Source organism: Cladophialophora immunda (assembly GCF_000835495.1).
Source record: "Cladophialophora immunda strain CBS 83496 unplaced genomic scaffold supercont1.4, whole genome shotgun sequence".
Lineage (NCBI taxonomy): Eukaryota > Fungi > Ascomycota > Eurotiomycetes > Chaetothyriales > Herpotrichiellaceae > Cladophialophora > Cladophialophora immunda.
This window is the reverse complement of record NW_015622544.1, coordinates 1554698-1580288: the sequence shown is the minus strand read 5'-3', so window position 1 is coordinate 1580288 and position 25591 is coordinate 1554698. Positions and strand designations below refer to the sequence as shown.

Sequence of the window (25591 nt, the reverse complement as noted above, 5' to 3'; positions counted from 1 at the left end):
ATCACGATGAAGTTGTCGCCAGGCCGCCAAGACCTATTCACCTGCTCAGCGTGCGCTTGATCGAGAGTGTCACTCGTGCCACATGTTGTTCCTGCCTCACCCGGCCCTCATATCAACATGAGCGTGATTCACTAGCGGGCGGCAGTCCCTTATAAATCATTTCTCCTTCACGGATATTTTCTCTCTTCTTTTCTTCTCTCCCCTTTCACCCATTCCTCTCGTCACCTTTCTCCCTCCTTTCCTTGCCTGAAAGGGTGTACACCCCTTCATCCATCTCAACCATTCCTTGCGATACTGCCGAAAACTCCCTCGCCGCTGTCACGATGGCATCACCATCCAAGTCAGATTTTCCCCGGTTTCTGGACGGGGACGTCCTGGTGGTCATCTCGCCGACTCAAGTCTACAAACTGCACTCTCAAGTCCTCGCAGCTCATTCCTCAGTCTTTGCGGAGGACATCGCGTCGAACCCAGGCCCTCGTCTGAATGCGCAGGCTCGCCGCGACAACGCGGTCGCGTACCGTTTTGAATTCAAGCGGGCGCTGGAAGAAAATCAGTTTGGCGAATTCGTCCGTGTGGTAAACAAACCTCCCTCGAATGGGCAGTGTCACAACAGACCAGACACTAACGAAAGTGCGATGCAGGAGATCAACGAGTCTGGGCGGGTTGTAGGCCCTGTCCTGCATATTGTGTTGCCAGACATCGAAAATGGAAAGGCAACTGACCACAGCAACCGTGCGTGGGACTGGCTCTTTGGCATCTTCTACAACCGTGAGCCTGTCTTCGATGACAGCAGCTTGGCCACTGTCCTCTCGTGTGTTGTTGCTCTCATCGAGTGCGCTGAATCCGTCGGCTCGAGCGACCATGTCCGCGACGTAGTTGACCTGGCTCTGATGCGTCAAGACAATGTGCTTTGGACTTCGATCCTGGGTAACCCTCACGTGTGGATCGAGCTCGGCCGCCGTGTCCGATCCCCTGCCATCTACAGCGAAGCAGCCATACACTTGATCGGCCAGTGGTCCACCATCGCCGATGAGGAAAAGAATCGTATCAGTGAAGATATCCGAGCCATCTTGGAGCGCAAGGCGACTGAACTTTCCTTGGCCAAGGAGGCTATCGAACTTCGTATCCTTGGTCATTACCCGACGTTCATGCGCCGTGCTGCAGCCGACAAGCCCGGTCGCCCGTCGTATTCTAGCGACATCTACATGTGGATGTGTGTCTGCTTTTTCCGTCAGTGGTTCACTCAAAACATCTCCGACGACCGCACCCGACGCGCTCCTGACGGAGGCTTGAATTTCTATACCGCCCTTCACGAAGGTGGTGGAACCTACCTCACCCACATGGATTTCCAAGAGTTCCACAAATATTTCCCCATGAGTATCAAGGCGTGCCATGTGCTTGAGGCGAATATGGGCATTCTTAAGGAAGACATGAAGTTTTTCGTGGCAGATCTCATGGTCGAACACACTCACTTGAAGCGCGACAAGAACGAGATCCACTGGCTGACATGTGCCAAAATCAAGAAGGAGGATATGCCATGGTACAAACCAGATAAGATCGCAAAATCGACCGATGCATTGCAAAGCATGTATGACGATATGGACGACGAGCAGGCCGTCATGCAGGGTCGACACACTGCCGATAGTGGTGGGAAACGAAGTGGCCATGACGACGATTACTTTCGCGCTCGACCAAAGAAGCGAGCCAAAGTCCACGAACTTGACAGCGCCAGCGAATCTGACTATCATGAAGAGTCCTCAAATGACATGTTCGTCAGTGAAGCTGTGGATGACCTGATGGAGGAGTGATCCGTGTATCGCTCAAACTGTGGTTAGGATCCTCGCTCGGACACACCTGCCATCATCGACCGTCATCGGATGGTCCCAAGGTGCCCAATGTACTCACATTGGCGCGACATACCCCGGACTTTTTGATATTGTTTGAAGACGTGGCGGCTACCTGCGGATGAAGCAAGTGCACAAGAGCATAGGAAGCACACGCGCGAGGCGTGACCCAGGACATTACTTATGCACAAGGAATCGAAAAACAACAGACATGCGAGGCGTGAACCAGAACACTATTTATGCACAAGAATAAGCGAAATAGATACGCGCGTGGCGTCAACCAGGATACCACCAGCACATAAGAGCATACGAGACAGACACGACAGGTGTTGAGCGAGACACCACTTGCGCACAAAAACATACGAAACAAACGTACGAGGTGTGAGCCAGGACACTACTTGCCCCCAAAAGCATACGAACCAGATGCGGGAGGTGTTGAGCGTGACACTACTTGCGCACAAACACATGCGAACCAGACGTACGAGGTGTGAGCCAGGACATTACTTTGACATTGGCTATAAGAGTCAAAAGGCAGACCTCACCCCAACAGAGGCTTTGGTTCTTGGTCGAGGCGCCATCTTGGTGGACGTTCCCTCCGTGTTGCTCCTTTGTCACAGAAGAAACCCAGGGCTGCAGAATTGCGAAACGGACGAAAAAGCATGCGTTCAATCGAATTGCTGGGGACATAGGGGGATTTGATCAAAAATCGATTTTTGAATAGAATGCACATTTTCAATGGTTTTCTGTCCCTTTCGTCATGAACTGTAGTCCGGCTCGCTATGTACATTGCTTGACCACCATCGCCTTCTCTACTGCCAGCATAATCAGAGCCATTGTAGACCACTCCTCCGCCTCTAGACTGCAAGGGCCTGTATTAAGTACCCGATCGCCCAAGAACGTGAGATCTCGGCCAGTTGGGATCTAAATAAACTTGGGCTTTCATTCCGGGTCATCGAAGCCCGTCGGTATCTTTCTCGGTCCACTTGGTACTAGAAAGAGATGTGTGTTAGCAGGTTTCGTCCCAGCAACATCGTCCCTCAAGGTGCATTTGCCTGTCCAATGGCTCCTCTTTGACTGTCTGCAACTCATGGGATTTCTAAAGACTGTAGACCCAGAGCAACCAGGTATCCCCTTGTTGATGCTTCAATCTCCCCCTTTTCGTTTCTCCTCATTCTGAGTACGAACCGAAGCTGGTTTCCCACAAGGATATCACCGCCTCTAGAAAACGGACAATAGTCTCTCGACTCGTGTGTACGTACCGGGATAAGTCAGCGGAATTCTCGGTGGATCCTGGTCTCCAAAGTATCTCCTCATCGGTGGTATAAAGACAAATGTCGCAGGACCCAGGCCGCCTATCACACAGCTCCAGAAAATCGCCGGCTTCTCGTGCGCGGCCCAGCGAAGATACCGGATGGGTTGACCCCAAAAACGTTGAGGGGCGCCGGACATTGTTGCTCAATGAGAGGGCGTGGAGGGCAGGTGATGTGTGCGCTAGGAGGGGCCTGGAGCAGGACAGCTAGAGGAGATGAGGTCGTGATCGCGTGGACAGGCTGGTGACGAGGGTATGGAGGGAGGAAGCTTTGCTTTGTTTCGTAGAAGCTGAGCTGTAAAGCGAGGATCGGCTGACTTTGCGAGCTCGAGTCGGGTTTCAGATGGTAGCGGTTCGCAAAGGAGAGAAGCAATCAATATGATCACCGTGGGTTGTCCCGTTGTCTCGCCCTACGTCGGGCTCAATTGGCGGTTGTCTGAGGGAGCGCCATGAGAGGCAGAGCGTTGAAGCTCGAGACGAGGTTCGGAAGGCAGCCTTGGCAGCTACGGCGGAGCATATGACCAGCTTGCGACAAGGCTGAGGAGAAGATTAATTGACCACGTCTCCGCAGTCCGCAAAGCCATTGGGGGAGCGTACGCAATTACAGCAACAACCTCCGAATGAATGTCCCTGCTTAAGCACGGGAACCAGGTCGGTCCATCTTGTCTTCTCTCAAGATGCGGCTCTTCTCTTCAGTTTGTCTTGTCCTCCTATCACTGCTGAGCGCCGTGTTCGCCAACAGCGCTGTGGGAGATAGAGTCCTGGTCGTTCTTGAAGACGAATCGCAAAAGGGACTCTACTCGCAGTTCTGGGCTGATCTGGAAGGTATGTTTCTTTGGGAGTCGGGGCCATTCTATGACGCGACTGGGACGACCGGCGGCTGATTCGACCTCAATTAACCAGGGCGTGACTTTAAACTGTCTTTCCAGTCTCCCAGAAATGAGGACCTGGCACTCTTCAGACACGGCCAATTGGCCTACGATCATTTACTCCTTACACCTCCAAAATCGAAAGGTAATGATTGCCAACCCAAAGCTTTGCTCGGGCTAGATACTGAGAATGAACAGGCTACGGTCCAGCCTTGACTCCCAAGATACTGCTTGACTATGTCAATGCAGGTGGAAACATCTTGCTTGGTCTGTCCTCCGACGCGGGCACGCCTTCCGCCATCTCTTCCCTCCTGCTCGAGTTTGATATCTCATTGTCTCCCGATAAGTCCTCGGTGGTAGTCGACCATTTCAACTACGATACCGTCTCCGCGGCCGAAAAGCACGATGTACTACTGGTTGATCGCCCGGGGCAGTTGAGGCCCGATGTCGTCAACTTCTTTGGTGGCGACGGCACCCTAGCTGTGCCCAAAGCAGTTGGCCAGACCTTGGGAAATACAAGTCCTCTACTAGCGCCGGTTTTGAAGGCGCCCGTCACTGCGTATGCATATAATCCAAAAGAGGAGGGCGAGAGCGTGGAGGAGCCCTTCGCCACGGGCTCACAATTGGCGCTCGTATCGGCAATGCAAGCGCGCAACTCTGCAAGATTCACAGTCCTCGGTTCGTTGGAAATGCTTCAAGACAAATGGTTCGACGCATCGGTGAAGTCGCCGACCGGGAAGAGCGTGAAGACTGCGAACAGGGAGTTTGCAAAGCAATTGACAGAATGGACCTTCCAGGAGATCGGCGTTCTCAAGGTCTTCCATATCCAACATTATGAGATCAAGTCGGCCACCAAGGCGGGGGAAAATACCACGCAGATCAGCGAGTACGATCCGGCTATCTATCGAATCAAAAATGACGTGGTAGGTGTCTGGTCTGGCACTGTATAGCTCTCTTCAAGTGACTGACAACTTTCGCCAGAAATTCTCCATCGAAATCGGCCAATACGACCGAACACACTACGTGCCCTTCACCGTCCCTCCCAATGATGCCCTCCAACTCGAGTTCACCATGCTCTCCCCCTTCCACCGCATCCCTCTCCATCCGTCCTCCGTGACCCCCAACAGCACCGTCTTCAGCACGACGTTCACGACCCCCGACCAGCACGGCATCTTCGCATTCAAGGTCAACTACAAGCGGCCCTTCCTCACTTACATCGAGGAGAAGAGACAGGTCACCGTGAGACACTTTGCACACGACGAGTGGCCACGGAGTTGGGCCATCAGCGGCGCGTGGCCGTGGATTGGGGGCTTGTGGAGCGTCATCTTGGGATTCGTGGCCTTTGTCATGGTGTGGCTGTACTGCGAGCCGCCCAAGGAGGAAGCCGAGCGGCGGAGGAAGTTGAGTGTGAGCACCCCTAGGTGAATTAGGTGCAAGGCTTTTCGCCCCGAGGCGTGGTCATGCTGGTTGGTTTCCACGGCGGAACAAGAATTTCAATGTACTCTAACGGGCTTCATTGGCGGATGAACTGAGCATATATAAGGGATTCTTTAGAGAGAAAAGGCTTCGAATGAGAAAAGCGATCAATTCAGCAATGATTTTCTTTAGACCAGATGTTGATTCGTTTCATGCTTTGCTTTGTTGAACTATGTCCATGCTATCTATTGTACATGCTATCGTGACAGCGGTGCGCCATTTGCAATATTGACCCTCTTTCGGCCGGCTCCTTCTCGATCTCTTACAAGTCTTGCCGCAAGCATTCGCTACATGTCGTTCCACAATTTTCAGAATGAGCTCCCTTGCTCTAGATGGAGAAGGATGTCCAGTGAAATTCACACTCTTTGAGCGATGGCCACAAAACAGCAACGCGATCGTTGGAGCGCCGAGTCTTTGGGTCACTGTGCCACCTATTGTCTCGCAGCCTCTAGCTCTTCGCGGCCCCACGGACAAGTTGAGTCGACTGTGCCATTCAAAGTCGAGGTCAGTCGGGGATGGCTTCAAGCTATGCGAATCGCTCCTGAGAGGTGAGAAAGACCTGCTGGATTGGGTCTGATTGAGCCGGCCAGTTCTCGGCGCAGGTCTGCGTGGCCGCTGGTGGTGTCTGAGGACGGGATTCCGGCGTTGGAGCAGCGAAGATCTCCCCAGGCTGTCCGGCGAACATGAGATGCTTCTTCTCTTGAAAGGACGCCTACGCCATACTTGGGATGATCGCTGGGCTTTCGACCTCCAGCCAAGCAATGCGAATCATATCGTCTCGGGTCCGCGGTGCTCTCGATCTTGCGAAACATCACTTACAGCCCCCTTGTCTTACTCTCGTCAAACCCCAGCCCCTCGACCTCCCCTTTCTGGCCCTTGCCCATCTGCTCTCGGACATCAAACGCCGGCCGTCCAGCGTACAGCTGGCTCTTGAGCCCTCCCCCCGGGGCGCCGTCGACTTTTCTCCCGCTCCCGTCGCCGCCCTCGAGTTCCAAGCTCGTGGAGATGGGCGCGTTGCCTCGGAACCGTTTCCTCATGTCGACCAGTCCGCGCCGGCATTCCCGGAACCCGATCTTGAGCTGTTGGCATTGCTCCGGGAGGGTTTCGAGCAAGGGGTGCGAAAGGCATTCGACGGGCGTGTGGCGCTGGACAAGGATGCAGTCGCTGTTTTGGAGGCATTGGGCGAGCGCGTCGCCTGTCAGGTGGGAGAGAAAGGGATGTTAGTCATAGATCGCAGCTTTGAGTCAGCTAGCGAGGAACAGCTGCAGTGCTCGACACGACTGGTTGTTCGCGAGGTGGAAAATGTAAGAGCATGCATGGTGGCGGGACAGGACGTACGGATATCTTTACACGAGGATGGCATTTTGAACGCAGCGACGTGCTCGTTGGGCCTGGAGGAACAGGAGAGGTATTAAAAGTGACCACGTATTGGTTGGTAGACTTTCTTCTTGGAAGCAAAGCTGTGAGAAATAGGTAGGGCGTTCGCACAAGAGTAGCTGCGGAAGCACGAGCAGAGCCGTTTGAGCGTCAGTCGACTATTTGGGGATGGCAAATGCAAAATGTTCTCCAACTGGCGGAGGCGGAAAAACTGCCTTTTCCGAGAATCGTCAAGGGGAATTGACGAGGCTGCAGCCTTGCGGACATGAACTTTGAGATGGGTCGCGTGGCTGTTGGGAGATTGCTTGAAGGACGCTCCTTCCTCCGGGTAAGAGGACAGAGACCCCCAGCATCTGCGATGAAGCCAATGGGAAAGGTTACACCATAGAACAATCGTGGTACTGAACTTTTTGTCGCCGGGGCATTCCAGGCGGTGCTGGGATATGGAGGCATTGCTATTCAATCCTCGATCCACATCGTCGCTTCGTTTTTGCAGAATAGTGAAGTATCTACACTTGTGTGCTCCAGTTTTAGCCAGTGAGGTGATGACCTCCACTGATGCCTACGCTGCTTTTGAAGGGAGACTTTGAACCCAATCACTGTTTGTCCACCCCAGCTTCAACCTCCTGGATCTTCATCTCCAGATCCTGGTCACGTACCGGCTTCTCGATGGTTATAGCCGTGACGGTCCAGACTGTTGGCAAGACGATCACCAACGACCCCATCGACAAGCCCCAGTTCATCCCCAGCTGCGTCATCGGACTCTTGTGCAAGGCGTTGATCCTCCAAGCCATTGCTCCGCCCGTCGCCTGGAAGGTCTTGTACGCGCCGACGAGAATGGCGGCCCGCGAGGTCGAGTTCGACTCGGTGCCGATGAGCCAGTAGCAGAACCCTTGCCACAGCGCGTCGTACGCCCCGTAGAAGATGTACAGGAAAATCGGGCCGGTCGACACCGAGCCCTGGGTGTAGTCGACGTCCTGCTTGAACCCGGCAGCCAGGCGCCGGTCTTGCCACTTCTGAAACGCATACCCGCCACCCCAGATGGACATGCCGGTGACAAAGAGCACGACCCACCCGACGCGGGCTCGCATGGGACGGGTGAGAAACGGTAGGTCCAGCAGGACGCCGATCAGGAGACCGCCGAGCATCTGCGCAATCCAGTACAAGGCCCCATTGAGTGACCGAGTTCGAATGTTGAAGGTCATGCCGTTGACCTGGTTCTGCTGGTACGAGTAGAAGACGTTGGCGCAGAAGAACAGAGGCAGCATGCAGAAGACCCGCCAACTGGCCATGGTCCGCACCGCGATCTCGATGGTGGACTTCCACGAGTGCTTCTCCCTTTCGACGGCGGCGTGGAGCTGCGCCAGACGGATCCGTTTTGGCGAACAAATAAAGACCCCCAATACCCAGCCGAAGAGCATGATGACCATCAGTGCGATGTAGGTCGAGTCCGAGACCGTGCCGGATTTGGAGTGGAAGTTGAGCCCGAAGGAGGCGAGGCTGCCCACTCCACCACCGAGATTGAAGACGATCCAAAAGACGGCAATAGCACGGCCTTTCTGGGACTCCGCGACGTAGGTGGTCATCTACCAATCTCTGTTAGCTTGTGCTGATCATGAGGGAGCCATCACGACAATGGCTCTATCAACAAGAAATAGACATTCGAGTGAAAGAAGAACCCTTACGATAGCGCCCTGGACAACCCAAAGCATCGAGGCACCGACGCCCAGAATAGCACCGGATGCAATGACGAACGCGCCGTTGTCATGATCTGCGCACTGGTCAGGAAAGTACCTTCACGGGACCGAACATCCTTACGGTTGAAATTGAGCAGGCTGCCGCTGTACAGAGCATACGTCCAGCCTCCGAGCAAAAAGCAGATCCGAGGCCCAGTGTAGGAAAAGAGAGGACCGACTATGAATAATGCTGTGCCGGCGGTTGCGGAAAGGAGAGCGACGGTAGCATTCGCGGCGACTGTGCTGGCTGGTCAATAACACGACTCTTGACCTATTTGGCATGCTTCAAATACCTGTGGGATCGACTTGTCCAGAACCTCCTAGACCACCAAGTGCGTTGTACATCTAACGATAGGTCACCATGCCTTCTTCGTCTATCTCTGTAGGATACAGGTATGCTTACCCCAGGGCAACAGAAGCATATCAGGCTGATGAGCAGAATCTGAGTCCATGGGTGCGCATAGAAGGACTTGACGGATGAGAAGTGGGAGCCATCCGCTCGCTCAACATTGCTCTGATGCGATTCAACCGGCTGCACAGCCTGTGCCTCCTCTTCTTTGACCATGTTGAAGACTTGCAGTCACGAATGGATCGTTAGGGAGTGCACAGATGGTTGAGCTCCGCAATGGACAACGCCCATATAAGGAGCTGCATATAGATTGGCGACATGGTCGTAACAATCCAGATATCTCCCAGCCCGAAGGATACCGTTACATCGACTACTTGCTCTCCTCAACCCGCAATGCCCTGATTAGCCTTTGATAAGGCTCATCGCTGAGGCGAAAGGCTTGACGGGGTGAGGGGGGACTTTTGCTTCATCTGGACGAGATCAACGGTTAGCGGTAAGTGGAATCCTTCGGTAACCGCCTACAAGCCTGATCCCCACCGGCTTTCAAGACGACATGAGCATTGCGGGAGATGTACCCGGCTCACCCAGCCGGTCGCCGGAGGCATGAGTCCTTGATGCAGGGCGTGGTTCTCCGCATGCCTGCCCATTTCAGCTTGCGCTATTGTCCTTGGAGTTGCATTGAGGGATGAGCGTGACAATCCATTATTAAATCAGATCACAATCGCGCCTGGTGCAAGTGGATCTTCCAGGTTCGGAATACGGTAGGATCTTGGGAGATTGGAAGAGAAGGAAAGATGTCTTCAGCCGGTGGGTGGGATTTCCAACCTTGGGGAGCTGCTTTTGTCCTCGTCTCTTGCTCAAAGTGCTGGCAAGCGGCGAACGGCCTGGATGGCCCAGTGATGAGGTGAAGAAAGGGAAGACAAGAGCCCATGGAGACATCCGAGAACTTGGTCGCATTGCAGACCGAGCAAAGGAATGCAAAGAGTCTTGATATTGATCAAATCCCAACAATCGAGCTCTGTCGCATCATCAATGCAGAAGACGCAACTGTTTCGGAGGCAGTCTCGAGATGCATTCCTGTCATAGCGGCGGCCATTGATTGCTTAGCGGCGAGAGTCCAGGCTGGCGGCAGAGTGGTATACGTTGGTGCCGGGACCAGCGGAAGGTAAGCCACCAGGAGCACTTCGACAAGGAGGAGAATTCCATATCTGATCGCGATTCCGGTAATATAGGCTGGGTGTTTTGGATGCCTCAGAAATACCACCCACATATTCCGCTCCCGAGGGTCAGTTTGTGGGCATCATCGCCGGTGGAGATACGGCTCTTCGAAATGCACAAGAAGGTGCAGAAGACGACCTTGATGCCGCGGTCCGAGATCTCAAAACGCTCCAGGTGAATGGCGGGGTTGACTCATTGATCGGCATCGCAGCGTCTGGTCGCACTCCTTATGTCTTGAGCTGTCTGTCTTATGCTAAGAGTCTCGGTTGTGCAACGGTCGGCGTGGCCTGCGCACAGCCTTCTGCCATGAGCACCAGCGGGGATGTGGATTTCATGATTGATGCTGTTGTCGGGCCTGAAGTTGTTACAGGAAGCACGAGGATGAAGGCCGGTACGGCGACGAAGCTGGTTCTCAACATGCTCAGCACGGGAACGATGATCAAAATTGGGAAGACTTACGGAAACATGGTATGAAATCAACCCCCGCCGTCAACATGTCTTGTATCAGAAGACGCTGATCGAAGCCAGATGGTTGATCTCCGAGCAACAAACGTCAAACTGCAACTGCGATCTCGAAATATATTGCGGACCATCTGTGGCTCCCAGTGTCCCGACTCGGACGCCGGCCTGGATGCTCTTCTCTCAAACTGCCAGGGAAGTGTCAAGCTCGCCATTGCAACATTAGGCTTAGGAGCCTCAGTAGCAGAGGCAAAGGCACTCCTGGAAGAAGCCGGCGGTGTCCTGGCTAATGTGCTGAAGAGGCCTACTAATGGAGGTTTGAATGGTCAAACAACAACCGACACCCGTGCCCTAGAATATGTTCTCTGCGTTGATGGTGGTGGAAGCAAATGCGCCGCAGTCGTGATCTCTGCAGATGGTCAAAGAGGATACGGCGAAGGCCCAGGTTGCAATGTAACCGACGTCGGCATCGAGGCTGCCACTCAGTCAATATCGGTAGCGATACAAAGAGCCTGCGACACGCATTCCAGACTCAGAGCAGGGCTGTGGACTCCTGGCCTCTTCTCATCCGTCTGGATCGCCCTCGCTGGCCATGACCGCAAGGAAACCGCAGTCACCGTCGACCGCGTGCTGGAGAAGCTCTTCAAGCGGCCTCTTGGGGCGACATTGAAAGTCACAAATGACATCGAACTGTTGGCGACTTCGGCAGCGGAGAAGCACGATAGCCACTCCGTAATTGTGCTGGTAGCCGGAACTGGCTCGATTGCAATGACTTTTCAACGTCGAGGAGACCGGTTCGTCCGCGTCGGGAGGTCGGGAGGCTGGGGTCATCTTCTGGGGGACGATGGCTCCGGATTTGATATTGGGCGACAGGCGGTTCGTCTTGCATTATCTGCGGCTGACGAGGCCAACAATCGAAGACGGAGCTTGGATGCGGACAGCACGTTCTTCCCAGATGTGCTCGTTCAACGAATTTTCGACTCGTTCTGCGCGAATGGCACAGACACACAGGACTTGGACTTACTGAGCGCCGTGCTATCGTCCTCCTCAGACATGCAGAAAAAGAAACAGATTGCGCATGTTGCCCGGCTTGTGATCGATGCCAGTCCCGACGATGCACAAGCAAAGAATATCGTCCAAAAAGCGATCGAGAGCCTAGTCCGGCTGCTTGATCCGCTCACAAGATCTGGACAAAGTGATACTGCGACATCCAGCCTGGTGTTGGCCGGCGGCTTGATGCAGAGCAAAATCTTCGTCGAAGCATTCAAAGAAGCCTTGCACGCGGCCGAGCTTCAGTTCAAGCATGTCGAAGTGGTCAATCAGCCAGCGATTCTGGGCGCCCAACACTTACTGCGGATGCAGAATGGCTGAGCATTAGGACGGCGTAGAGAGGCAAGAGTGGTGGATTAGGTACACCAACTCAAACGCCTCCATGCCCGTCCGTCTGAAGGGGCAGAGGTTCGAGTGGACGTGGTATGCCCTACGCCGAGTTGGGTTGGAAGAAAATATAGCAGTGGTTGGGAGCTTCGATGCTGGACGATGACGTTCGCAGCCTTACGACGAAAAGGGCCTCTTCAGCCTTGCAGCTTCGCAGCCTCGCAGCCTCGCCAACAACAAACACACACGGTTCACATACACAGTATTGATTGCTGTCCAACCGTGACCTATGTACAGTGCTGAAAAAAACTCTGCCTGCAGTGCATATGCATAATCAAACCGTTGGGTCCAGTACACCAACGCAAATCCGCCAAACACATTAACCGATTCATGCCAGGCTTATTCGAGAGCCTTGCTGGACGCTATTGACTTCGTCTCATTTCCATGTCCCATGCGTTGTCACTCACTCGATGCCTTTCTGTTCTCATGAGAAATTCTGCGAGAAAAAAGGCATCACCCTTTCCAAACACTTCTTGACTTCCACTGCCTCCCTCTCCATCTTCGTCCTCTGCTCCCGCATCCTTTCCATCTGCGCCATCACTTCTCTCTTTTCCGCCGCCAAACCCTCGTGTCCTCCTTTCAGCCTGTCGTTCTCTTTTCGTAAATCCGCTTTCTCGCGCTGGTGTTGTTCCACATCCGCCAGGATCGCTGATAGCTCGCCTTCTTTGCGACGCAGTGACTCTTCATGCTTCGCAGATGCGACGGACATACTCGTGATTTGCTTCCTAAGCTCTTCGTTCTGGCCCTGAGTTTCTCGGAGTAGCCTCTTGGTGTTGCTCAATTCGCCAGTAGATTGCGACAGTTTGGCCTCGGCATCCTGGTCAATTTTGGACAGCGCATTCTCGAGCTCATGCAGTTTGCGCTCCTTGGCATTGAGTTCATTTCTGAGCGAGCGGACTTGCACGTCAAAGTCTTCTGCCTGCCTCCTGTTCTCTTCGGCCCGGAGGGACTCAGCACGATGAAGTTTCTTTTCCAAGTCTTCCGTTGTTCTCTCTCTTTGGGAGAGTTGGCTCTTTAGTGAGCGAAGTTCCTGCTCGAGACCTTCTGTTGCTCGGTCGCGTTGTGAAAGTTGGCTTTTCAGAGATCGAAGTTCCTGCTCAAGGCTTGAAGTGCGATTTTCCTTGTCCTTCTCTGCTTGTTGCAGGCTTGCCTCGAGTTCAGATATCTTGCGATCTTTCACGCTCAGATTGCTTCGCAACGAACGAAGTTCCTGACTGATGGTTTCGAGCCTGTCATCGTTTTGAGTGTGCGACTTCTCCACACTTTCCAGCTCGTCTTCCAGTTTATCGATCTGTCGCTGAAGCTCTTTCTTCTCCGCTTCCAGTCTCGTTATGATCTGGCCAGCCTGCAGAACCTGCTCCCGACGAGTGGCTAGCTCTTCTTCCGTCTTCTTTTTGCAATCCAACGCTTCGTCTAACTGATCCTCCAGTGTCTCTTGCTCTGCAATCGCTTCGGCCAGCTTCTCGCTCAACTCGTTCTCACGGTACTGTAATCTCTTGAAGATCTCCTCTTTGTCCAGAGCTAGCGCTCGTTCTGAATCTAAAGTCTGCTGTACTCGGTGGGCTTCAATCTCTGCGCGCCTTCGTTCTTCTTCCACTCTCTGTCTTTCTGCTGCGTCTTGCCTCATCTTTGCTTGCAAGTGCTCGATTTTCTCGTCTCTTTTTTTGACTTCACTTGCAGTCCGAGTCGCTCCTAGCAGAGGTTTCATACGGACAAAGAGCCGCCACCACGGATTCGCTTGGAGATCAAGGTATACGTTGAGATTCCGCTGAATAACCCTTGTGGCTTCGGCACGGTACAGCTGTTTGAAAGCCAAGCGTCGTTGCATGAAGCCTCGAGCAACAGATTGAAAACTGGACATGATCTCCCGGATCAGACTGTCGCGTTGCTCCTCCAAATCGGCCAGAACTCCTGCACGAAAGAAGACCTTCGTGAGACCCACGCGATAATTTGACTGATCCATCTTGAGCCGATCAAGCATGATTTTCGCAGCCTCCTGCCCTCCTAGATACCCTTTCGGCATATTCTCGCACAAAACCTCGTACCTGGACCGGAATTCTGCAAAAGTCAAACGGTTGGGGAAACCCGTGCGTGCTATTCGGATACCCTCAAGCACGCCATTGCATCTCAGCTGGTCCAATACCAATGGAGCAACGAACTGCTTGGGCTTTTTCTTGTGGTTGGGTAGAATGCAACGGACGAAATGAGGTTGGGTGGAGTGCAGCTGTCTCATCAGAATACTCAGCTGTTCTTTGTGTCTTTGCGCCACGGTCCTGAATAGGCCTTTCTTGACCCGACTTCGAGGGCTGTACGGCTCGTCGACCTCGTCGATACAGTCCGAGAAGAGGCAAGCGATATGCTCGTCCTTCGACGCAGCAAGAAGCCGGGTCAAGTTGTCGTTCAAAGGGTCTTTATTCTTTTCCAACCAGCCTTCGGTAGAATACTCGACTTCTGCAGCGTAGTGTGTGAGGATAAACCCCTGTCTAGTGCGAGCAGGAGCATATTTCGGTGTCTTGTTCTCCCACAAGGAGTTGAGTTTCTCGGTGAAGGATTTGTCTGTAGCCTTGGGCATGACTGAGTCTTCATCCAGACAAGAGAAGATCCCGATTGGGTTGGGCAGCTCGATCAAATCGATCGTCGGCTGGAGGTCTTTTCCAAAGTCAATGAACTGCCACTCAATCTGCTCACGAGCATATTCCTCTTGCTCCAGAACAAACATATAGTGGTTGAAGAATTGCTGGAGCTTTTCGTTGGTGTAGTTGATGCAGAGTTGTTCGAAGCTATTCGTCTCGAAAATTTCGAAACCAGCAAGGTCAAGTACTCCGATAAAGTGGCTGTCATCACTGCTGACCCCTCCTCTGTCCAGTTGGTGATTGATTTTCGACACGAGATCTCCGAAGCCACGCTCGTAAATGCCTTTTGCCAGGGCATCTAGGGCAAGACGGACTTGCTCTGGGGTCTGGGTTTTCTCTACCCATTCTCGTCCGGCTTTGACTTTTGGATGGAGAAGGGCCTTGACAAACGGGTCTGGTTGCACACCCAGTAATCGACATGCCTTGTCTACCGAAGTTCGGGCTTCTGGGGCCAGTGAAGCCTGGTCTGCTGCTCTGCTTTCTTGCCGGACTGCGACATTGCCAAGATGTAATATAGCGGCAATGGTTCTGAAGACGGCCATTTGGTCCTTTTCGGAGAAATTCATGATGTGGAATGCTTCAATCAGCGTGTTCCACTCATCGCGATCGGACACGCCGCCAATGGTGTCATTACCGGCTCGTGTGTAGGCGAAATCCTCCACGTCCATGCCTGAAATAAGCAATGTATCTCTCATTCTTTGGTCGGCCCCCGCTAATAGTTGGTAGAAAACATGATAACTCCGTTCTTGTTGGCTGATCTTGACCACTCGAGACTTTTCGAGCAGATACCAATCAATGAAGGCGCCAGCAATCTGCCCAGACCGGGTGAACTGAATGCGGATGAATTTTCCGAACCTTGAGGAATTATTATTCCTCACTGTCTGGGCGTTGCCGAAAGATTCGAGGATCGGGTTCGCGCGAAGGATTTGTTGAGAGAGATTGGAAAGCTGTTTCCCAGGTGTTCTCCCTGTCAGTGGTGTATCCAGATCTGAGGTGGCAACAGCTGCGAGGTATTGGATGACCTTCTTCGTATTCTCGGTCTTGCCTGCTCCAGATTCTCCAGTCACCAATATGCTTTGATTCTCCCCCTCTTCGACCAGGCGACGAAAGGCAGCGTCTGAAACTGCAAAGATATGAGGTCGAGTGTCTTCGCGGGTTTGGCCTTTGTACATCCGAACGTAGTCGTTACCGTAAATGGGCAAGGGACAGTAAGGATTGATGGTCACTAAGAACAGGCCGGAATACGTGTAGATGAGATCGGCCTGATATCGGGTGTACAGGTTGTGAATGACTGAAGCTTCGTTGAGGTGGGTGAGCTCTGCCATGTCATCGGCCTTGTCGAACTTCGCAGGGTTGACCTTATCCACCTCGTCGACGTCGGTCTCTATTGATGAGCCGTTGTCGAACTGCACAAGGACCTTATTTCCAGGAAGGTCTTCGGTAATCCATCCCCGGATGAATGCCTTTTCAGGATCTTTAACCCATACGTAGCGCTTTCCGGAGAAGTCATTTTCGCCTTCGATGGCCGAGATTCTATCTTCGCTTTTCCGCATTTCCTCGGATTTGATGAATTTTGGAGCAAAGGTGCTGGACGTACTTGCCTGCCGCTGGAGAGACTGTGTGCGGAGGTGGGAGGGGACGGCGCTGAATGTTGCGGTGGGGGAGTAGGATTGTTGGCGCTCATGTCTGGTGGTCGATGTTTGTACAGGCGTTGGGGAGGCAAAGAGGAGAGATTTGCTGAAGCTTGAGGGTGACATTGGTGAGGGCACAGACATGTCGGAATGGACTGATCTGGCGAAAGGCCGTTGAGAATGGCTGTTGAAGGGAGAGGTGTCGGGGCTGCGGTCGTGGAGCAGCATGATGCCGCCCAAAAAAACAAAGAAGTCGCTGTTGCTCACATGCGACGAACTGCTATGGACGCGGAGTGTTAGTAAAATTGACGGTGTCCCGATTCTCAAAGCGGGATGAGGGCTGATGAGTGTTGTAGCCTCGTCGTGACCCAGGTTGGATGACGATGTTTTGTTTGTGCTTCCACATTGAGGAAGGCGTGCCTTTGCAGAGCAACGAGATCAGTCACGTGCGAGCACGCCACCTCCTGGAGCCGTGGGACGTTTAGGCCATGGTTAGTACGGCGGGCGACAAGAGCCGTATGGCAATCCTCCTCTCGTACTCATATAGACCGCCGTAGACAGGATGCCAAGTCAGTCGGGTCTTCTGGACAAAATGGACTCTTGCACTTCGACCGTCTTCGTATCTGTAGAAGATGAAACTGTCAACCACAACGACCTCGAACCCGACGAGCACCCCTTCTGCACCGATCTCTACTCTCAGGGATACCTCAGGGGCGTTATTGATCCACGTGAGGAAGTCGGCAGGCATTGTGACGCAGCAGTAAGAAGGTCACCTTCTGCCTTTGCGCGCGATCTCGCGAACTGTCTCAGTGATGATGACGAGCAGTTTGTCTGGATCAGTGCGAGCGCGTCTTTGTGGGATCATTCGGTTCTGTCGATGACATCGCCCGTTTTGATTTGCTTTCTGCCGAATCGCTGTCGCCGCGCCGCTGTACACCGGGGAAATGGCGCATCCCTACTCTTCCACTTCGCTGTACGCGGGCACGCCTTCATACGCACCTCAGCAGCCATACTACCCGTCTTTTCCATCTAATGGACTGCAGCAGCCGATCAACACCCCTCCAGGCATCCCTCAACAGCTTCCGCAACCGCAGGGACAAATGCAGACGCTTCCCTCTTACCCACCGCAGCCGTCACCTGCTACAAATGGCCCACGATTCGATGCCAATTCACAGATCCGTCCTCCTGCGCCTCCTTTCCATCCGTTTCCCCCTCCTACTACTACCTTCAATTCCGATTTCTTCAAGCAATTTGCAAGTGCGGGTTTCCCGCCTCCACCCCCTCCAAACTTTCCTCCAGTGCCAATACCCGGTGCTGCGTATCCGCAGCTACCTGGTCCCGTGAATACCTCCCTTTCCTCGCCCTATCCTCAACATGTCGCGGCTGGAGCGCCAGTATTCGGCGCAGGCTTTAATTCAAGTGAACAACCACGCCAGCATGCAGGAGATCAATTCATTGGTTCGCGAACGGGCTCACGAGGTGGAATGGATGTGCATACCGACACCCAGGCGTATGGCACAGCAATGACTGTCCAGAGTGGAATCTCACATCCTGCACATCCACTTCCTAAAGGGACGGATTCTGACAAGGGTACGTATGTTGGCCTTGGTCTGGTTCTCCTCTAATCAGATGACAGACCAGACACTTCCGTCTTTTGGCTCGAGATCAGATCTCGATATGCTGTTCGCGAGCGCCCAAAAGCAGTCTATGCTGGGTTCAGTGGAACCGGCGATGATCGCTTCGCAACCCAAAGATACAAACAGCGCCCCGGAGCCTGATCTAGCGGCAGACGGAAATGTTTCGCGTGAGTTTTCGAACTTGACCATCTCTGGAATTGACTAACTTGTTCGCAAGCGTACGATCCAACTCGCCCTGCGGCGATCAATGACCGAGCATCCGGTGGCTTTGCATCCTCAAGCAGAGCCTTGAGAAGCGCCAATCTGAGGCCAGTTGAGAGAACTTACGATAATAAGTCCCTTATTGAGCTCCGACAGCTTGCGAAGGGCGCAGTTCTATCCCTGGTGCCTCACAAAATCCTCTATCCAGACCTAGTAAAGGAAGGCGTAAATCCTCAAATCTTGAACGAGTTGTATGAAGAGCTCGGCCTCAGAATCGAAGCTGGTCAATCGCAAGCTCGCGACGAGTTACAGGGTGAGCAACATCCTCTGGTTGATGGCAAAGAGTTATCGGCGGCCTCGCAACAGCCAGCTACGCAGCAGCCGAAAGTGGGATTCCAGAAGGCTACGCCCAGAATGTCTACGGCGCAACCAACATCGCAACCCTCGACGATACCTTCTCCCTCAACCACCTTTGGCCCAAGTGGGGTCAGTGAGGCCACTGCACCATCGGCCGGTCTGGATCTGAAGAACCTACAGCCGGCGCAAATTCTCGGTTTGGAGCGGAAAGATCGCATCGCCCAGCTTCTCGCTGCAAAGACAGGTCGTCCGACACCTACCCCGACATTAGCTACCCTCGCACAAAGTGATGGGCCTAAAACGACTCCTCCGACAACAGTCTCTGCAGAAACAACCAGTGTTGGCATATCTTGGTCCAGCCCACAGACTCGGCCGGCGCAACTGCCAGAACCAGTCGCTGCCACCACAGGAGCAAGCGGAACGAAACCAAAGGCTCAGACTGAGCTTGTAAAACAGAAAATGGAACAGCTGAGACGTGAAGCGCAGGCAAGGACAGGAGGTACCGCATCGGAGATTCCTGCAGACACGACGGCTCTTGGTCGTGACATCAGTATTGACGCTTCAAGAATACTTCCTGAAGCTGAAAGCATCATACCTTCGTCAGCAAACAAAATTTCTTCCATTGAGAAACAACTCCCAATGCCATCCCTAATTCCGGGCTTGTTCATGACCTCGACTGAATCCTCTGGCTTCGATGAAGCTGCAAGATCGGTGGTTGGGATACCAATGAGCTCCGCAGGAGGCGATGGACAAGAAAATGCTACCGCTGAGAGTGAATCTTCTGTTGGTCAATCGGATCACCAATTACTATCGTCTTCCACCGTCCCAGCGAAACGTCCCTCTGATTCTGATACAGCCATAATGGACATACCACTCCCCAAGAAGCCGAATACGCAACAAAATCTGCAGTATGCTCCTTCGCTACCCCTCCCGGATAGCGAAGCCGACTATCAGTCGGAGGGGGAGATTGTCGAAGAGCCCGGGAGCGACGCTATGGCGATGGGATCAGATTCAGACCAAGATATGCAGGAAGACTACACGCCACCTGTTCTAATTCCGACCACTTCCACCTCATTCTTCAATAAGCCAACGTCCGTCAATCAGACTTCGACCACCGCACTACGAACCACCTCAACTAGTGAATCAGGAAAGGACGAGTTGTATCGTGCCAAACAGTCAGAGATTGAAGCTATGCGTCGGAAGATTGCCGAACTGGAGCAGCGGAACAAACTGAAAAGAACTAGAAGCCAAGTTGAATCTCCATCATCATCGAATCCTCCGACGCCCGCTGTGACGAGAGAAGACCAACAACTGGCCAGTTCACCTATTCCGCAAACCGCTGACTTGCCTGGCGTCTCCCGACCTTCGACTCAGCGTCTGCCTGCGGGTCCTTCAGTTCCTCCGGTAATCTCCAAGCTAACTCCAGCGCAACTTCAAGAAAGAGAGGCAGTATTGAAACAAGCACTCCTGAGACAGCGTGCTCAACGGCAGCAAGTTTTACAAGAAGGCTTGCCTGATCTGAATGCGAAAGTGAAAAAGACAGAGACGCGGCTGGAGGATTCGCGCACGGAGCTGGCGCAAGTTCGTGCACAATTACAAAATGCGCGCATGGCTTTGGATCGATTAGAGGCGCAAGAGAAGAGATTGGTCAAAGAAGTCTCCCAGTTCGAGGAACAATTGCAGGAAGGTCGATCAGGTCAGAAACGATATTCTGATGAGCTGCAGCAAATCAAGCTTGAGAAGCTCGCCGAAGCTCAAGCGGTCCCTACAAAAGAGGGATTGATTGGTTCTCCAGATCAATTGCACCCAGCGACAAGCACGATCTCTGAGCCACAGTCGGACTTGAGCAACGGCCATCTTGACAACCAAGATGAAAATCTGCAGAGGCAGCAGAGTTCGCTCAGCGTACCTGCGGTGTCTGTTGCCGCCCGTGAGACCTCTGACGCTGAGGTTGATGCTAACATGAATGGCGAAAATACCCATGAGTCTCCAGGTTCCTATAATGCTCAGGGTACTCTCGAGGGGGGGATCCAGCCCGCGCAGTCGCTTGGGGTTGTCAACCATGCACAGCATCTCCAAGCAGATGAGATGGAGATTTCGCCCGAACCAGAAGATTACGTTGAAACGCATGAGCACTTGCCCGAAAACGTGGAGGTCATGCAAACATCCGACGAGGCCATGGATGTGGACAATGACAGCAATGGAAGTGCGAGTATGTCTGGCTCAGATGATGAGGAAGAATACGAACCCGCAGATGTCGATACCTCGGAGCCTGTGCAACAGTCGGCGGACGAGTCTGATGAATACGACCCTGAAACAGCGCCGGTGGACAGCGCCACGCCGACGACTGTCCCGGAAGATGGACTTCAAGACTTCCACGAGACTTCAGAGATCGCTGATGCCAGTGGACCCAGCACGGAGACCGGGAATCCTTTCGATGGAGGGCGAGATGTCTCGGGTGCTACAGAGTCTGACGCCTCTAATATCAAAGCAGATGATGGAGTCAATAGAGTTGGTGCTGTGTCGGAAGTGCCGGCAAACACCAAAGATGATCTTGAGTCCGGTGATCAGTTGACTGATGCTGATACACTGGTTAGACCACCACCAGGGTTGAGTCGAGAGACCGATGGTACTCCTTTTCTGGACGGCACCTGCCCAGCACCCACGCATTATGTGCCATACAAGACACCACTTAGCGCCTTCAAAACCTACCGCTTCCACTCCGACTATCCAGATGCAGTCAAGAGTGGCTATCGCTCATTAACCTACAGCAACAACATTGACCCCACGCGCCCCCTTTGTCCCGCCGAACTTTCCGGGGAAGCTTGTAAGGATCCTGCCTGCGAGGAACAGCATTTTGCCCAACTTGAACTTCCTGGTACGTAAGCAGAATTTGATGCTCTGCCTTGTCAGTCTTTTGAGTCTTGAATCATGGTCCAGCCTTTCCCCCAACCAGGATTTCCCATGCTAACATAGTTTCCCTTGCAGATGAGAAGATCCTTGTCCAATTGAGTTCGGCCAGCGACATTAAAGACAAATCCACGCGGGACGAATTTCATGCTGGTTTGAAACAGGTCATTGCAGAATTGAGGGCTAAGGAAGTTAAGGATTTCGAAAAAGTGGCGGCTGCACTTTCTCTGTATCGACGGAGGTTCTTCACCGAGAAAAAAGAGAAAGAGAGACAAGAAGATGATGAGAGCCCGCAGCAAGGCGACCAGGAGCATCATGAGCAACAAGAGCAAGAGGTTCTGGACTCTTAGCAAGCAGTCTTGAAGGCAGGGGTTGGCCAACGCATACCGCTTAACCGGCAGGAACACGTTGCTTCACGATACGTGATCCCTCAAAAGAGGCGTGGAGGCATTCTTCTCGTGCGACTTGCCGAGAGGCGCAGAGGGCTTGAGAAGGGACGATATTATTCCGGAAGGGGTTGAGATGGGCATGTATGAATACCACCAGCCGGCAGGGAGTTTTGGGTTAATCGGTGCACGAAGGATTGCGGGCTGCTGCGTACTGTGATCAAGCTATCATCCAGCATTTCATGTCAAAATATCTGTGTATCAAAAAGGCATAATGAGTTAATGGCGTCTGCCACGATCGATTTCGTTCTGCACGGTGAGCCGAGTCCAAGGAAACCAATACATTCTCTGCAGCCGTGTCTGCCATCGAGGACGCCTTTGCAAGTTGATTCGTGTACAATTAATTTCATCACACATCCCCAAACCCAGTCCCAATTCGACCCAATCGTCCACAACGTTGTGCCTCTCCTCTCTCATTGACTTGGTCCGCCTGCATGCCTTGCCCCTGGCATGCTATGACATGATAGTTGTTTCATTCAGGCGTACCACATCATTCACCTTGACCCTCAACATACGAGATGTACATGTGTATAGCCGAGTGTCGCTCCATAATAAGATATGCAACAGACCGATCGTTCGCCTGCTCCTAGCTTGGAATTCTGGTGGTAACATGTCACGGGTCGGTTCATTCGTCGTCGAAGATACCGCAGTTCGGGTGCAGCGCGTAACTCAGTCGCTGGTTCTGATTTGTTGCCGAAGGCTCGCCGGCGCCATCTTCGTCGCCTTCAACAAGGCCTTCTCCGCGGATCGCAATGATGATGTTATCCTGTAGGTCAAAAAGTCAGTCAATACTTCATCAAAGGTGTAGATCGGAACGTTAGTCCCCCAGCAAGAGACCACGCCGGACCGCCTAAGTAGTGATACAATAAGAAGTTCAAAGAGGGACTCATGCATACCTTAACCATCTTCTTCAGCACCTTCCTTGCAAGGGCTCTCTCGCGCTCAACGTCTTCTTCACTTCCCAGTTGATCTTCGATCTGCTCCAAATACCACAACAGCAATGCGTCGCGCTCGGGGCCTTCGCCCGTCCGATCTTCCTCATCTCGTATGCGCGTCGCCAGCATGGTTTGTATGGTATTGTACTTCTCGAATGTGATTTTCGTGGTGGGTCGTGTAGCTGCAGCAGGGGTTGCAGATATGCCGCGATTCCTGGTGCTGGCTTCACCCTGATGGTCGTTGTCACCATCAGCCATGGGACTATCCCCATCTCGTTGATGCTCTCCGTCATCTTCTCGGTTCTGGCTCTCCTCTTCATCGTCTTCGACGTCGACATCATCTTTCTCGACGCTGATGATCGATTGACGAAGCAAATCATATGCTTCATATACCATGACTTCCGTTATTTCTTCCACACAATTTGCTTTGGCGATTGCTTCGCTCAATCTGATCAGACTCTCCAATTGCCTGACGGTAATCCTGTAGGAATTCTTCCCAACTACGCCACCGGCGTCATTCGCTCTCAGCTCTTTGTATTTCTCTACCAAGAGCCTCTTCGCCTCGGGTAAAAAGACGGGTTTGAAGGTGCGCGCGAATCTGATATAGCGCTGAAGCTGTTCAGTGGAGAACTCAGGCTGCACGAAATCATCTTTCAGCATGTGGAGATTGACAATGTGGTCGGCTAAGTGACGGTCTATCGTCTCATTGCATTCATCGAGGATGATGAAGAAGAGATCGAAGCGAGACATGATGGGCGCCGACATGTTGATGTTTGACCTGAGGGTTGCCTTGCGATTGTATCGCCCGCCGATGGGATTTGCGGCAGCCAAAATACTTGTACGCGCGTTTAATGTGGCATGGATGCCCGCTTTGGCGATGGAAATGGTTTGCTGTTCCATGGCTTCGTGGATGGCAACCTGGTCGCTCAAGTCCATTTTGTCGAACTCGTCAATACAGCAGGTTCCCGAGTCGGAAAGCATGAGTGCGCCGGCTTCGATGGTGTGTTCGCCAGTTTCTTCGTCTTTGACCACCGCTGCTGTCAGACCTGCTGCACTGGATGCTTTTCCCGAGGTGTAGACTGCTCGAGGAAGGAAAGAAGCAATGTATTTGAGGAATTGGGATTTGGACGTAGACGGGTCGCCAACGATGCAGATGTTGATATCGCCCCGAAGGGCCATTCCTTCCGGTGTCATTTTCGATACGCCTCCCAAGAGCTGCAACAGCAAGCCCTTCTTGACTATTTCATGGCCGTAAACCATAGGAGCGAGACTCTGGACAAGTCTGCTGTAGATTTTGTCGGAATGGACCATGTATTTCAGGTCATCGATCTCAGCTTGTGTAAGAGTCTCCAGGTATGCCTCTTGAGCCTTTGTTCCACTATCGTATTGATCAAATAGATCAGTCTGGTGCAGGGAGTTCAGGATATTGGTCGATTGACCGTTCAGTTGACTTGCTGATTGACCTGCTGTAGTGGTGTCTGGGGATGAGAAGCCGGCCATAAATGCCATCCGGTAGGTTAGATCTCGGACACCTAGAGCTTTCAAGCCAGATACTCCTGCGCCACCAGCATCTGCACCCCGAAAATTTCGATTATCCTTTGAGGCCTCTGGTTTTACACCTGGGATTCCCAATTGAGACACATCTGGTACAACAATCAAAGTGCCTGTGAAGATACACTTCTCGCCAGGTTTTGTCCGCTCCACTTGCTCTCCTCGAAGAATGACATCGATTGTGCGTGGCATGCTTCCGGTGGGGATTTCAGAACTGTTCTCTTGAATGCGACATTTCTGCCAATCCACAAACGTGCTGTTCCGGATGTCCAATCGCCATGCGATCTTGTTGCCACAAGTGAGATTGGGGCACACCGTAGGTTCTGTATATTTGAACGTCTGCTCAACATTCGGTACTGTGGTATTGCATGCTTCGCAAATGAAGGTTCCGAGAGCCAGCTCGGGACGAACTTCTGATGTTCTTGTGACAGTGCCCGAAATGGAAAGTAATCTCCCAATCTGATCTGTTCGCAGCTGCCGTACCCGAGACACTAGAGGGAGGTTGTAAAATGCCAGCGCAAAGAGTTTGTCCGTCTGTGGATTCAGTGGTTTGTCGCCTTGACTGCTCCCCTCGCTAGTCGCATTGCCTGCCATTGAAGTGCCTGCTTGCGAAGCATTGCTCGTCATCTGACGGTGATCTTTGAAATAGACTGGCTCATATTTGGCCAGAAGGTTGTGTAACCCTTTGAGTAAGAATGGATGGAATCGATAGAATTGGTTCGCGATTGCATCTGCCAAAATAGGACCTTCTTTATAAGATAGCAGATGGCGAAAATCCACGTAAAGCGTCGAGAGCTGGAATTCTCGCAAACCATGGATCTGATTAATGTAGTATTTGTCTGTTCGCAACTCGCTCGAGGGAGGAGCCCCTGATGAGGAGGGTTCTTCGATGTGGGACTCGAGAAAATCTTCAAAGGCTTGTTGTACCTTCTCGCCTGCCTTGTCCGTAACCTGCGACACATTGCGGTCTAAAGGGTTCCGTGGTCTACCGCGAGCTGCGCCGACGACTTCATCGTCAGGGAAGACGTCGGCTTCGGAGGGAATGCCATTGCTCTCGGAGAGCAAGGGGCGATGTCTTGAGGAGGAGGGAGTGCCGTTCTGAGTCCGCCGCGGTGAGGAGGGTGTTGCGCCGAAGGCGTCTGAGTTCAAGATCGAGTCAACTAAAGTCGCCATTGTTGTGATGAGGAGGTTTTGCGGTTGAGGGAGAGACTGGAAA

At 52.8% G+C, this 25591-nt stretch overlaps 7 protein-coding genes across 8 annotated transcripts; 3 read left to right on the top strand and 4 right to left on the bottom strand.

The window, feature by feature from the left end:
* Nucleotides 1-218: 218 nt before the first annotated feature.
* PV07_06938 (uncharacterized protein) lies at nucleotides 219-2536 on the top strand. Its single transcript, XM_016393970.1, has 3 exons — nucleotides 219-575; nucleotides 642-2223; nucleotides 2330-2536. The coding sequence occupies exons 1-2, from the start codon at nucleotides 324-326 to the stop codon at nucleotides 1806-1808; spliced, it is 1419 nt and encodes a 472-aa protein (XP_016247389.1). The 5' UTR covers nucleotides 219-323; the 3' UTR covers nucleotides 1809-2223; nucleotides 2330-2536.
* Nucleotides 2537-3739: 1203 nt separating this feature from the next.
* Nucleotides 3740-5617, top strand: PV07_06937 (uncharacterized protein). The gene is made up of 4 exons (XM_016393969.1): nucleotides 3740-3978; nucleotides 4057-4167; nucleotides 4221-4945; nucleotides 5004-5617. Exons 1-4 carry the CDS (start codon nucleotides 3831-3833, stop codon nucleotides 5445-5447), a joined length of 1428 nt encoding a protein of 475 aa, XP_016247388.1. The 5' UTR covers nucleotides 3740-3830; the 3' UTR covers nucleotides 5448-5617.
* A 13-nt stretch (nucleotides 5618-5630) lies between these two features.
* Nucleotides 5631-7034, bottom strand: PV07_06936 (uncharacterized protein). Its single transcript, XM_016393968.1, has 2 exons — nucleotides 6837-7034; nucleotides 5631-6693 (listed from the first exon to the last, which is right to left on the bottom strand). Exons 1-2 carry the CDS (start codon nucleotides 6859-6861, stop codon nucleotides 6314-6316), a joined length of 405 nt encoding a protein of 134 aa, XP_016247387.1. The 5' UTR covers nucleotides 6862-7034; the 3' UTR covers nucleotides 5631-6313.
* Nucleotides 7035-7268: 234 nt separating this feature from the next.
* On the bottom strand, nucleotides 7269-9230 carry PV07_06935 (the record flags this gene model as incomplete). Of its 2 annotated transcripts, XM_016393966.1 has the most annotated exons (5): nucleotides 9015-9230; nucleotides 8905-8956; nucleotides 8694-8849; nucleotides 8561-8646; nucleotides 7269-8461 (listed from the first exon to the last, which is right to left on the bottom strand). In XM_016393966.1, exons 1-5 carry the CDS (start codon nucleotides 9174-9176, stop codon nucleotides 7472-7474), a joined length of 1446 nt encoding a protein of 481 aa, XP_016247385.1. In that variant the 5' UTR covers nucleotides 9177-9230. The 2 variants fall into 2 exon arrangements, with proteins under 2 accessions (XP_016247385.1, XP_016247386.1); XM_016393967.1 differs by lacking the exon at nucleotides 9015-9230 and having other exon boundaries at nucleotides 7472-8461; nucleotides 8905-9010.
* A 3268-nt stretch (nucleotides 9231-12498) lies between these two features.
* Nucleotides 12499-17086, bottom strand: PV07_06934 (uncharacterized protein; the record flags this gene model as incomplete). Its single annotated transcript, XM_016393965.1, has 2 exons — nucleotides 12499-16618; nucleotides 16878-17086. 2 exons carry the CDS (start codon nucleotides 17084-17086, stop codon nucleotides 12499-12501), a joined length of 4329 nt encoding a protein of 1442 aa, XP_016247384.1.
* On the top strand, nucleotides 16957-22127 carry PV07_06933 (uncharacterized protein). Its single transcript, XM_016393964.1, has 4 exons — nucleotides 16957-17928; nucleotides 17975-18142; nucleotides 18193-21411; nucleotides 21522-22127. Exons 1-4 carry the CDS (start codon nucleotides 17283-17285, stop codon nucleotides 21791-21793), a joined length of 4305 nt encoding a protein of 1434 aa, XP_016247383.1. The 5' UTR covers nucleotides 16957-17282; the 3' UTR covers nucleotides 21794-22127.
* Nucleotides 22053-25569, bottom strand: PV07_06932 (uncharacterized protein). The gene is made up of 2 exons (XM_016393963.1): nucleotides 22786-25569; nucleotides 22053-22655 (listed from the first exon to the last, which is right to left on the bottom strand). The coding sequence occupies exons 1-2, from the start codon at nucleotides 25546-25548 to the stop codon at nucleotides 22515-22517; spliced, it is 2904 nt and encodes a 967-aa protein (XP_016247382.1). The 5' UTR covers nucleotides 25549-25569; the 3' UTR covers nucleotides 22053-22514.
* Between the last annotated feature and the right edge of the window lie 22 nt (nucleotides 25570-25591).